General features: G+C 32.7%; 2 protein-coding genes across 4 annotated transcripts; both read left to right on the top strand.

The window, feature by feature from the left end:
- LOC108993309 (uncharacterized protein At2g29880-like) lies at positions 1-2,562 on the top strand. Its single transcript, XM_018968187.2, has 4 exons — positions 1-134; positions 1,425-1,765; positions 1,853-1,925; positions 1,992-2,562. Exons 2-4 carry the CDS (start codon positions 1,433-1,435, stop codon positions 2,483-2,485), a joined length of 900 nt encoding a protein of 299 aa, XP_018823732.1. The 5' UTR covers positions 1-134; positions 1,425-1,432; the 3' UTR covers positions 2,486-2,562.
- A 1,897-nt stretch (positions 2,563-4,459) lies between these two features.
- On the top strand, positions 4,460-7,943 carry LOC108993431 (thaumatin-like protein 1b). Of its 3 annotated transcripts, XM_018968352.2 has the most exons (4): positions 4,462-4,684; positions 4,811-5,504; positions 7,387-7,481; positions 7,576-7,943. In XM_018968352.2, the coding sequence occupies exons 1-4, from the start codon at positions 4,621-4,623 to the stop codon at positions 7,581-7,583; spliced, it is 861 nt and encodes a 286-aa protein (XP_018823897.1). In that variant the 5' UTR covers positions 4,462-4,620; the 3' UTR covers positions 7,584-7,943. The 3 variants fall into 3 exon arrangements, with proteins under 3 accessions (XP_018823895.1, XP_018823896.1, XP_018823897.1); XM_018968350.2 differs by lacking the exon at positions 7,576-7,943 and having other exon boundaries at positions 4,460-4,684; positions 7,387-7,569; XM_018968351.2 differs by lacking the exon at positions 7,576-7,943 and having other exon boundaries at positions 4,460-4,645; positions 7,387-7,569.
- Positions 7,944-11,889: the final 3,946 nt, after the last annotated feature.

Raw genomic sequence — 11,889 nt, forward strand, 5'->3', positions numbered from 1 at the left:
TTTGTCTTTTTCCTTTTTCGCCCATATCTTAGCTCCATGCCCTTATCGCACGCACTTTGCGCACGTTAGCCCGTCATCTCCTCGCGGTTTCCCGGTCACCGATCTCCGATCACTGTTGCTCCAAGAGAGTACAGGTACAAGCTGTAGATCTCTTGTATCTTAGCATAAGTAAAATGTTATGCTCCGTTGGGTTACCGAGAAAGTGTCGAAAATTTAATATTTGGCTGTGTCTGTCTTTTATTTGTCCTATCCCACTCTTAGCTACAAGTTACAACCAATATAAAGACTCAATTCTGTATGCTTTCTAATGGGTTTTCTCACTAACCAAACAGTGGGTGGAATGGAATTTTACTGGGTTTGACAGTACCTAATTTTTTATCACTGTAACTGAGAATGGTATTTATGCGTTTAGGTCTCACCCCTATGTAATCTTAAGTTCATTTTTGTTTTCATATATCTGAAAAAAAATCGCAAAGGTATCTTTTTTTATCATTGATGAGTGTTTGGTTGTTATATGGAAGATTTTTGGAATGGTACTATTAGTAGTTGGGGCATTTGGAGTTGTGGGACACTTGCCGGAACATGATTCAACACGTTGTGCAAAACATGATTTACATATGGAAAACTAGCCTATGCAATTCCTTTCAAATTTATATGGGGTTTGAATTTTAAAGACTCGCTGTTCGAGTAAGTTTTGTGTGATGGTATAATCAGAAAAGCTTGTGTGATTTATAATCAGAAAAGCAGAGGTGGCAGAAGTTTATTATCAGCAAGTAAATTTGATCTCATGTTTAAGAGGAAAGCAAGATAGTATTGATCCAAAGAGATTAGGGTAGTTTCAGGATGCACATCTGACACCTCTTTTTTTGGGTAAAAATTATATCCATTAGATGGGGATTTGAGGAATGCTGTGGAAAATAGGTGATTACAAATTTGTCAATACTTTTGATTGATAAAATGACATTAAAAAAATCTTTTTGATTGTGAAAATTGAGCTTCGCTAGATTCCCTTTTTTCCTGAATGCCGAAAGGGCAATGACTCAAGCAGATACTGATGTTAACTCTTTGGTCATCAGTTTAGGCTTATCAAGGTTAGATATTTGGTTTTGACATAAATCTTATTTTAGAAAAGCATAGAGAATTAAGCCGGAAATAGTAGACCAATGCATTCATCTTTTATTTATGCTTATGGTTATGCTTTCTTCAATGGACTTCTTTGAGAATTGCTTACCACAAGTTCTGCATGTGAAGAAGCTATTGGTTTTCTTACATTCTTTTGAAGAGAAACTTGATTCGGAAAACCTACATGTAGTTTATGGCGTAGGCCCAACATTTTCAGGCTAGAATTCATGCTTTTGATATTTGTTCTTTTCTTCAGCAATCTTTGTCATCCATAGCCACTATCTTTACTTGTTCCTTGGTAGAAGGCAGGATGTCTGCTGGACTTGATGGAGTCACAGGTCGACCCAAGGCAGAGTGGACGCCTTCTCGTGATGCCTATTTGGTTGAGCTTTTTATCGGGCAGCACAATTGTGGGAGGACTGCTTACAATGAATTTAAAAATGAAGTAATTAGATCTGTGACACGTGACTTCAACAAGAAATTTGATTTGAATTTAGAAGAGAACCAGATTAAGAACCGTTACAATGTTATGAAGAAAGATTATGGTGTTGTAAAAACCTTGCTTGGTCACGATGGGTTTGGCTGGGATGAAACTCGACATATGGTTGTAGCTGATGATAAAGTTTGGGATAACTATATTGCGGTAAGAAGATTTTGATTTCCATTTTAATTTTGCAACACATAAAATTTCTTTGAAATGTGGATACATTGTGAGGTTTATAATTTCCAGGTACGAAGCGAAGCACGACCATTTCGACGAAAGAGCTTTCCTCTGTATAAACAAATGACAGTTATTTTTGAAGGTAAGTTCCCTTTTATTTCTCCCTACCATAAAAGTGTTCTAGCTATTGTTGACACATCTGGTGCAGGAGAGAGATCTAACGGCAAATACCAATTACCAAGTGGAGTACCTGTGGCAACTGAAGAGGGAAATAGCAACACAGAAACCGTGCGTTCTTCAGAGCCCAGTAACCTACCCACTCAAGTAGTTGACGGTACCCTTGATTCAGATTCAATAATTCACGTAAATGATATGCAACCCAAGAAGCGTAAGTCCTTTGCTATGACAGCATTAGGTCGTAAGAAAAGAGCATGCTATGCCTATAAAGCTGGGGAGACGATTGAAAATGCTTTGTACGAGATTTTCTCAGCAGCCAAGTTCAAAGCTATGCAAAGGAATGCATCGAATGAAAACACATTGTATCAGAAGTGCCTGGAAGATTTGCAGCAATTGGAAGAGTTGGACGACACTGAGTTTACAAAGGCTGTTAATGTTCTTAGGGATGACAAAAATGCAATTGCATTCATGACAATAAAAGGGCCCCGGCGTTTAACCTGGTTGAGGTCTCTATGGCAAGCATAGTTGCCTCCTAAATGAAATCGCTATTCTAAAAAAAAAACTAGCAAAAAAAGATACAACGTTTGAAGAGATTGTATTTTCCTCTGTTGTAGAAGTTGCTGTGTTTTTCTACGAATCTGCCAAAAGCGTTGCTTCTTGGGGTTTGATATAACTGAATCGCTATTAAAAATAGTTTTTTTTAACAGATGTTTAAGGTGTTGGTGCCTAAAAGGAGTGGGAAAACAAGAACATAACAAGTAAAAATGCCCCAAAAAAAATTGCATTCTGTTCCTTTTTTATATATGTGATACATGTTTTGAAATGAGTAATGATAATATTATATAATATATTGCACAACAATGTTATAAAATGATAATATTTTTATAAAATTACGTTATTTTTATAAGATGTTTTACAAAAATATCTCTCATTTAAAATATTATTGTACAATGTGTTGTACAAAATATTGTGTGTAAATTATTTTTCTTATGAAAATTAAATTGAAGTTTAAGAATGCTTGTATGGTTTTTTGTTTCGTCAATGAAATTAAGAGAAATTTTATCTAAACTTCAAGAATGTTTACAAAGAATTATTTTGGTCTATTAATAAAGGAGAAATACTCTAGTCACAAAATGAGTACTCAAAAATAATATTATAAATTGATGTGTTTTAATGTGATCTATCAGATTGTAAAGTTATTTTTATTTTATTACAACGGTTCACATAGAATCACGTTAATTTGTGGGATTATATTTTATATAATAAAGTTAGGGAGATTTCTTTAAGAATGTTTTCGTGTACAATCGCCCCCGGTTTAACGGTTTTATTCCCAATTTTTGTGAGCAAACAAAAATGAGGATGAAAAGAAAAAATCACGAAATTGAGTTCCCACATCATCATAACACAAAGCGGCTAAATCAAATGAACCTATAAGTAAAATTCCTTCGTATTGCTGCAACCAATAATCATAGATACAAATCACATCTACCCACTTCCACTCTGTAGTTAAGTGACATTTTTCGCAAAGGAAAAAATTTTTACGCTCTCTACGTTTGACAATTCGTTAAAATTGAATGCATTCTGAAAATGTGGAAACGTATTTTTTCTTCCTTTTTTGTCATTTTACATTTCACAATTCGTTACCTTCCCAAGCAAAATAAAAATAAAAAAGGACTAGATTTTGGATTCGAGCTCCTTCACCGAACCAATTCCACCACAACTAAACAGATTCCAAATAATGAAATCTTTTTTTTTTTTTTGAGAAACCATAAAAAAAGGGGAATCTGAAACAGTAAAAAGAAGAGTTTTCTATTTTTTTATTGTTTCGTTCAGTTCATTTTCTTCCAACTTCCTCGAAAACCAAACATGAATAGCCAGAGGTTTTTGTAGTCATTGACGAAGGGTATGTTGGGAAATTAAATCAAATTCAATTTATCTCAATTTATTGTTATAATTTTTTTAAATTTTAATATAAAATATAATAAATAATTTAATTTTTTAATTTTTTAATTTTTTAAATAATAATAATATTTTTAAATAATATTTTATTATTCTAATTCAATTCAATTTAACATTCCAACGTTCTTTAAGGGTGAGTTTGATTGTCAAATTCATCTTAACTTATCATTACAACTTTTTCAAATCTCAATATAAAATATAATAAACAATTTAATTTTTTCAAATTTTAAAATAATAATAATATTAAAAAATAATATTCTAACAATATTTTATCATCTCAAATCAATTCAATTTAACTTACTTCAACGTCCAAACAAACGCTAAAAATTGAAGAAATTTTTTACTTTCATGCGAGCAAGCCCTCCATTTGGTCTTGGGAGTTGGGAGGCTTTGTTCCCGTGAGTTATGCAGTGTTATGCGGTTTATGGTAACTCAAATGGGAGGACTACGTGGAACACGCCTATTGGAGGCTATTGTTTGGAGGAGAACACCAGGACCGGCTTATTCTCGTGAAGGAATTTTGAAAAGAAACTGATTAAAAAAGCAAAAGCAGCAGCACAGTGAGCTGACCCTTCCCTCTTCGCAAGAAAAGTAAAGTTCTTTGCGCCTCGCCAACTCAATCTCCGCTACTACTACTACTTCTTCTTCTTCAAAGTTTTGACCTTAACTTCCCGAGCTTCTTCTTCATCATCTTCACTTTGATGGATCGTCGTTTACTCCTCTACGGTACCATTCTCACTCTCCTCGCCTCCTCTTTTCTCTCAGGTAATCACGCAAATTTCCCACTCACCATGAAAGAACCAATTGTTTATTTGAATCTCACCATTCCATTCTAACGCAGTACGTTCGGATTTTCTTTTTCTTCTTCTTTTTCAATTTTGGTCCTCACAGAGATACACTCTGCTTCATTCAAGATAGTCAACAAGTGCCGGCGCACGATATGGCCTGGGTTGCTATCCGGCGCCAATACGCCTCAGCTCCCCACCACCGGCTTTTCACTCAGGAGTGGAAAATCCAAGACGGTATCCATACCCAAGTATTGGTCTGGTCGGATTTGGGGTCGGACCCTATGCGGCGAGGACTCCACCGGGAAGTTCTCTTGCATGACCGCGGACTGCGGGTCCGGGAAGGTAGAGTGCGCCGGGGGTGGTGCTAAGCCACCGGCCACGCTTGCGGAGTTCACGCTGAACGGCGCCGGCGGGTTAGATTTCTACGACGTCAGCTTGGTCGACGGGTACAACCTCCCGATGCTCGTTGTGCCCAGGGGAGGTACCGGCGGAGGATGCAGCGCCACCGGGTGCTTGGTGGACCTGAACGGGGCGTGCCCGTCGGCTTTGAGGGTTGCGCGTGAGAACGGGAGGGGTACCGTGGCTTGCAGGAGCGCGTGCGAGGCCTTCGCTGATCCGAGATTTTGTTGCAGTGAGGCATACTCTACGCCCGATACGTGCGGGCCGTCTATTTATTCGTTGTTTTTTAAGTACGCTTGCCCACGCGCGTATAGCTACGCGTACGATGACAAAACTAGTACCTACACCTGCGCTTCCGCTGATTATATGATCATATTTTGCCCGTCACCCTATACCAGGTAAAATTACCAATGAACCTTATTATATGAGTTTATTTTTATCAACATCTTATCCAAATCTAGGGTTAGTAGAGTCATTTCGGTAGAAAGCATGATTTGCCACCGTAGCAAGCTCCAGAAATTTCGGCAAGTGGAGAATCTATTCATACAACACATTACACAATAATGTTGTAAAATGAAAATATTTTTATAAAATTATGTTACTTTTAGAAGATGTTTTACAAAAATATCCCCTCATTTAAAATATAATTGTATAAAATATTATAAAAAATATTGTGTATAAATCATTTTCCATCTTTATTAAGCAGTTTGGAATATGTTGTCCACACTTTTGTCCATGGGGCCAAACAATTTGATGGACCTGTAATTAATTCCTTAGCTTTTAGGTTCTTGATAAATGACACTGGATAATACCAAATAATATTATGTTGAATACTCCTTATTATTTAATTTTCCTACTTTCTGATTGGTCCATGTGCAGTTTTACCAATAATCATTAGTTTTTATCTTCATTATTATATTTAATGCCCATGACAATTTAAGGCTCCGCAGAAAGCCATCCTTTTCATATAATAAAGTATTGATTGCTCATTTCTCTTTATTGTTTATCATCAAGCTTGAGGGCATGATGGGATCTCATATCATTTATATTTTTATATATATTTCTTGCCCCTTTGTGCACATGCATGATGCATCAGCCTGTGCGCCATCCCGGTTTGCTTTTTTTCTTCTTTTTTCTGTTTTAAAGGTAAAATTTGAAAAAGAAATTGGCAAAACCCTGTGTTAGAGATGTGGCTCATATGGATTAAGCAGCTGAGATTAGGAATAATATAAATACATATGTGGTGGTAACCCTGTGCTAATGAAATATTTCTCACTCAGTTAAGAAGCTGAGAGATTGACAATTTCAACACCTTGTTATATCCTTCATGCTGCCTCTTCCAATAATTGCTAGGCAGTCAACAGAGAATTAGATATTAGGTTCGACTGGTAGTTATAACTGTGTTTTTTTTTTTTTTATACACGGTTCCTGGACACCTAGTGTCAATGTGTTTTTCTTGAAGCATGAAAATAAGGTTATATTAAAACAAAAACTGGAACACTTAGCGGGAAGGATGTCCTAGGTGTTGAAGTGGTCCGATTAAGACCACCACCCTTCACCAGTGGTTTCATGCAGTTTAGGCTTAAATTGATTAAAAAAAAAAAAGCTGTAGAAAGATTACCAGGATTAGTTTCTTGCAATTTAGGCAGATCTGGATTAGTACCCAAATGAAGCAGTGAAGATGGATCTGTCAACAAATTTAAATTGTTTCTGGGATGTTGATTTCATCATCTGGAAACTGAATTCTAAAGTTGATTGCTTGTGAGATGGCCCAATGTTTTTCTATTTAGGTGGGCATCTGCGAGTATGTGTATGAACACTATGCTGATTACTCTCAATCAGCCACTTAAGTTCAATTCTTTGGATTGGATGTACTCAACTTCGCTTGAATTTGATCTCTTTAACAGAATTGAATACCATAACAAATGCTGTGCTTAATCTTACAACTATGGTAGTTGGTGTGTTTACATTTTCCTTAGAGGTAATGCTGTAATGTTTGAGTTTCTCTCTTATATTCTTTAGTACACTCTAAAAAGCTTCTGCTGCATAGAAACTCCAGGTAATGAAGAAGCTTTAAACACTGGTCAATTTACAACTGGGCATTTTCCTTCTCTGAGGGGATATTTTAATATGTAGTAGTCGTACTCATTTAGCTGTTGTATCGAGTCAAATTGGGTTGCCGGTCACATGGTTACTTTCTTTTGAGTATGTGGTGAACATATTACATTTGAGTATAACTTCTCATTACAAAATATGTGGATCTTGTATGGAAATGTACAGCCAAAAGTTGCTCGGAGCTCGAAAGGATGGGGCACAGCTACCATTAGTGAACAAGACCACAATGTACATGGCAAGCCAACATGCTTCATCGTCAGGTCTGGTCCAAATGCAATTTATTGCGGCAATTTTCCTGTTTTGGCTCCTTATACAACCTCTTTGACTAACATTGGCCTGCCTGAGCTTTTCCAGGCAGATAGTACCACGCCGAAGAAGTGGTGTCATCTTCCCTGTTGTGCAAGCTTTCAGCTTGTCTTCCACTCCTTCCAGTTGTTGGGTAAATAGATCACGCGGCTAAGATGCAGATTGGCCGTATGAGGGAGGGTTTCAGAAAAAAGTTTTGTATATAGCTTCCTTTGCTTTATTGCATAGCTCATAATAGGGGTTCTCCACATCTTATTATATATACCGCCTACCAGCACCTTTCCACCATTTTATATAAAGAAATTATTCTAGTTAGAAGCCTTGAAGTGTGGTAAGGTATCTTTCTTCATAGAATAATGATGTTCATTCGACTATTTTATAAAAGCCCATGTGAGAAGGTCATTTTTTTTTTTTTACATTCCAGTTTCAAATTTTACATATCCATCCTCCTCCGTTTAAAGAAGAGTTATAAAAAGAATGTTGACCCGTATCTCTGAACAGAACCCTTAGATCTCTACTGATCTTGCTTGAGTCGATTAGTTCTCTAAAATAAATGTCTGAGAAGTCTCTCTGTGTTTTTTTGTTTATTTATTCGGATAAGTAGTTTTAGGCCTTGTTTTGATTACGAAGATCGATAAAGATGTTTTGTTGAAAGTTAAATAAAATATTGTTATAATATAATTTTTGTTTTGAAATTTTAAAAAATTTGGTTGTTTATTATATTTTATGTGAGAGTTTGAAAAATTTTTAATGATTATATAAGATGAAATGTGATAAAATAGTTTGGTTTTGTATAATCAAATCATCCCAGTTTCAAGTTAGGGCCTTGACTTATCATATATTAAGCCTGTTAAATTTTTGGGCACTATATTTGTGGTCAAATAATATTAGATACAGTTGTGTTAGTGTTGCACGCTTTTTTTTAAAAATAGTAGTATTTATTATTAAAAAATTAATTTTTTTCATATGAATTTTATTACAAAATGAGTGCGTGATATTTACACTCTATATTGCAGATATAATTTCTCATAAAATAAATTGTTAAAGTTGATACATTATATTTTTCGATTATCAAATAGTTATAATATGTATCTTTCATTAAGATATAATAATTAAGACCCTGTTTTGATAGTGTTTCATCTCATCATATAATATCATTATAATTTTTTTAAATTTTTACAAAAAATAGAATAAATATTTTTTTTTAATTTTTAAAATAATAATAATATAAAAAAATAATATTTTAATTAACATCTAATCTTAAACAAACTCTCTAAACGGAATTTAAAAGTTTAAATACAGTTAACATAGTGTAGAGAAATAAATAAAAAATTTAATTTAACATATATTGACACACGAGATCATTGATATTAAAGGTGATTATTTATATCCTCGTGTTTGTAATTTGTACATAAACTACATAAATTTATAGAACAAGTGCGAACTTATAAGAAGGACAGGCTGCCCCCCTCACATGAATCGAAGCATATATACAATACAATAATACAGAACTGAAGAACGTGGGAGGCACATCACATGTTGGCAGGCAGGCCCCGGTTGTCTAGTACGTCCTAGCTAGCTCCATCATTTCAAGCCATTTAACCCTACATACCATACCATACCATACCATCTGCATAATTCATCCAAAAAACAATTAATTTGTCTACAATTTTACCTTCATTGTAAAAGCTAACTTTATTTTTAAACCAAAAAGTAACAATTTCACTTCACTTTTTTAACAAAGCCTCAAAAGTAAAAGCAAAAGCAGATTGGATGGAATGGGTCACTTCCAATTTTCAATTCTAGTTTTTGAATTTTTTATTTTTTACCTTAAAATTTGATTCTCTATGATAGGCTATAAATTAATCGTTCACTTAAAAAAATAAAAATAAAAAATCCTTGGAGAATGGTTTGAATGGCAGTCGTGTGGTGTGGACCTCCTAATAATGTAAAATGGATCGTATATCTCATTGCTCGAAACGGTGGAAATGGCTTCCTTCTGCTTTTCAATTTTCTCTTTCTTTGTTTTTTGAAATCTTCAATGGCGGAAAATAAAAAAAGTCAGTTTTTGTTTTTGGTTATTAGGTTAAGAGGCGAATCCACAGGCGGTATTCCATGTAGTATTACTGAAAAAACTGGTTCCAACGTTTTGTTCATCAATATATCATTAAAATAAAACAACAAATACTAAAACTGTAAAATTAATATAAGATTTGATATACCATAAAATTAATCTTATAAATTTTAATATACAATTTGATTATGATATAACATAAATTAATCTTATAATTTATAATACAACATTTGAATTTTGTTATAACATAAAACGAGTAATATGAGTCAATCAATTTCTAAAATTTTGTTAAAGTATAATTTTATTTAAAAAAAATTTATTTACCATTCTTTACATCACACATTAATATTAAAGATGATAAATAATATTTATCTTTATATTTCAAAAATTACTGTATACCGATTTAATTATAAAAAATATCTAAAATCAGGTCGAATCCTTATATCCTAACAAATACTTCAGCCATATGTTTCATATTATATAATAGACACGGAGGAATCTCCCATTAATGAAGGAAGTTATTTAAAAAAAAAAAACAAATAGTGCGGCCATAGTGTCTCTCTCCCTTTGTCGTTTTCCTTTTTTTGTTTTAATTTTAGTGGCACATAAATGAAGGTGGAGATCCAAAGCAATCATTCACGTAAAAACGAAATATATTATTGAGTATTGTTAGATATAATGGTAGAATATGTAAATTTTACGTTTTTTTTTAAAAATAATATTCATTAAAAAAAAAAAACAGAGGTGTCGTAGATGCTCTAGAAGGATATATATCATTATTTTATATTTATAAAATTAATATAAATTGTGTATGAATATGAAAATGATTGGATATTAAAATTTGGGAAAATAGTTTGTTTCTCCCAAGGCAGAAGACAAGGGCGTCAGAGTGTTGAAATTCAACAGAAGTTTCAAGAAATTCAACAGTCAAAAAATTTAAGTAAAGAGCAGACCAATAGATCAAAACCAACCATGAAAAGAAGAGCGCAATATCTGGAATCCAATGCTTTTCCCTCATAATTGTCTCGCACACCGGCAGCTGTCATGTCAACGACTTATTCACCCCGAATTCTTTCACTATAATGCCATGCATCAACGGTCACCACAATCGCATTTTTCATCTCTACGGTGTTGAAATACTGGGATCAGATTTTCTATAATTTTATTTTATTTTATTTTATTTGAAAAGAAATAAACACGTTGATTTTATTATATTAAATAAGCAGAGAAGTGTATGTATATATAAATATTAAAAAAATTATAAACATAATATTTAAGCTATGTTTGAATGTTGGATGAATTGAATTGAGATAATAAAATATTATTTTTAATATTATTATTATTTTAAAATTTAAAAAAATTAAATTATTTATTATATTTTATATTAAAATTTAAAAAAATTATAATAATAAATTGAAATGAATTGAGAAGAGTTGATGAACCAAACAAATCCTTACATTCTACACATTATTTAATAAATATATAAATTTTATTTTTTTATCTTTATATTTTATATTGAATTGAAATATAAAATATAAAGATAAAAAAATAAAATTGCGTATTTTTAAATGACACATAAAGATGTGAGATTTATATACAGCTGAACTCATATATATTATGTTTATTTATCTAAATTACAATGAATTGACACTGAAAAGATGTGGGGTGGGTCCTAATATTTCTAACAATAATGAGTGAATTTCTTAAAGCTTCGTTTCTTTTTGACCTTCCCTGTGTTATGGGTGCCCTACACAGAATGGATGTTTATTGTTTATGTTATGGATGGCCTATGGGATGTCATGTAGTGGATGGATATGAGCAGCTTCGTGAATACATCAACAGCTACTAAATTCGTCAGCATTTGCTACTTCACTTAATTTCCAAAATTGTTTGTGTCGATGATGGGTCCGAGATGGAATCTTATTTATATTAAACAGATCATTAATCCAAGGAATGAGACTAGGCATACTTTGTTTTGTTTTGGAAAAACATTCCTATCTTATCTTATTTAATTATTATAATTTTTTTAATTTTTAATATAAAATAAAATAAATAATTTAATTTTTTTAAATTTTAAAATAAAAATAATATTAAAAAATATATTTAATAATATTTTATTAAATTTTTAATTTTCATCTCATTTTTAAAAATAAACGAGACCTAAATTCGACAGTAAAATGTAAGAGATGTAAATATATAAAATAAATATTAAGGCTGATTGAGCATTAACTGTCATATCATAAATTAAAATGTTATATATTATATTCGTATCATATATTTTATTTCTT

This window comes from Juglans regia, chromosome 13, assembly GCF_001411555.2.
Source record: "Juglans regia cultivar Chandler chromosome 13, Walnut 2.0, whole genome shotgun sequence".
In the NCBI taxonomy this organism is placed as follows: Eukaryota; Viridiplantae; Streptophyta; class Magnoliopsida; order Fagales; family Juglandaceae; genus Juglans; species Juglans regia.

Coding starts and splice junctions, on each gene's coding strand:
- LOC108993309 (XM_018968187.2), top strand. CDS start 1,433: ATGTCTGCTGGACTTGATGGAGTCACAGGTCGACCCAAGGCAGAGTGG. Junction 1,766..1,852: donor TTTGGGATAACTATATTGCG/GTAAGAAGATTT, acceptor TATAATTTCCAG/GTACGAAGCGAAGCACGACC. Junction 1,926..1,991: donor AATGACAGTTATTTTTGAAG/GTAAGTTCCCTT, acceptor CATCTGGTGCAG/GAGAGAGATCTAACGGCAAA.
- LOC108993431 (XM_018968350.2), top strand. CDS start 4,621: ATGGATCGTCGTTTACTCCTCTACGGTACCATTCTCACTCTCCTCGCC. Junction 4,685..4,810: donor CGCCTCCTCTTTTCTCTCAG/GTAATCACGCAA, acceptor TGGTCCTCACAG/AGATACACTCTGCTTCATTC. Junction 5,505..7,386: donor TGCCCGTCACCCTATACCAG/GTAAAATTACCA, acceptor GGAAATGTACAG/CCAAAAGTTGCTCGGAGCTC.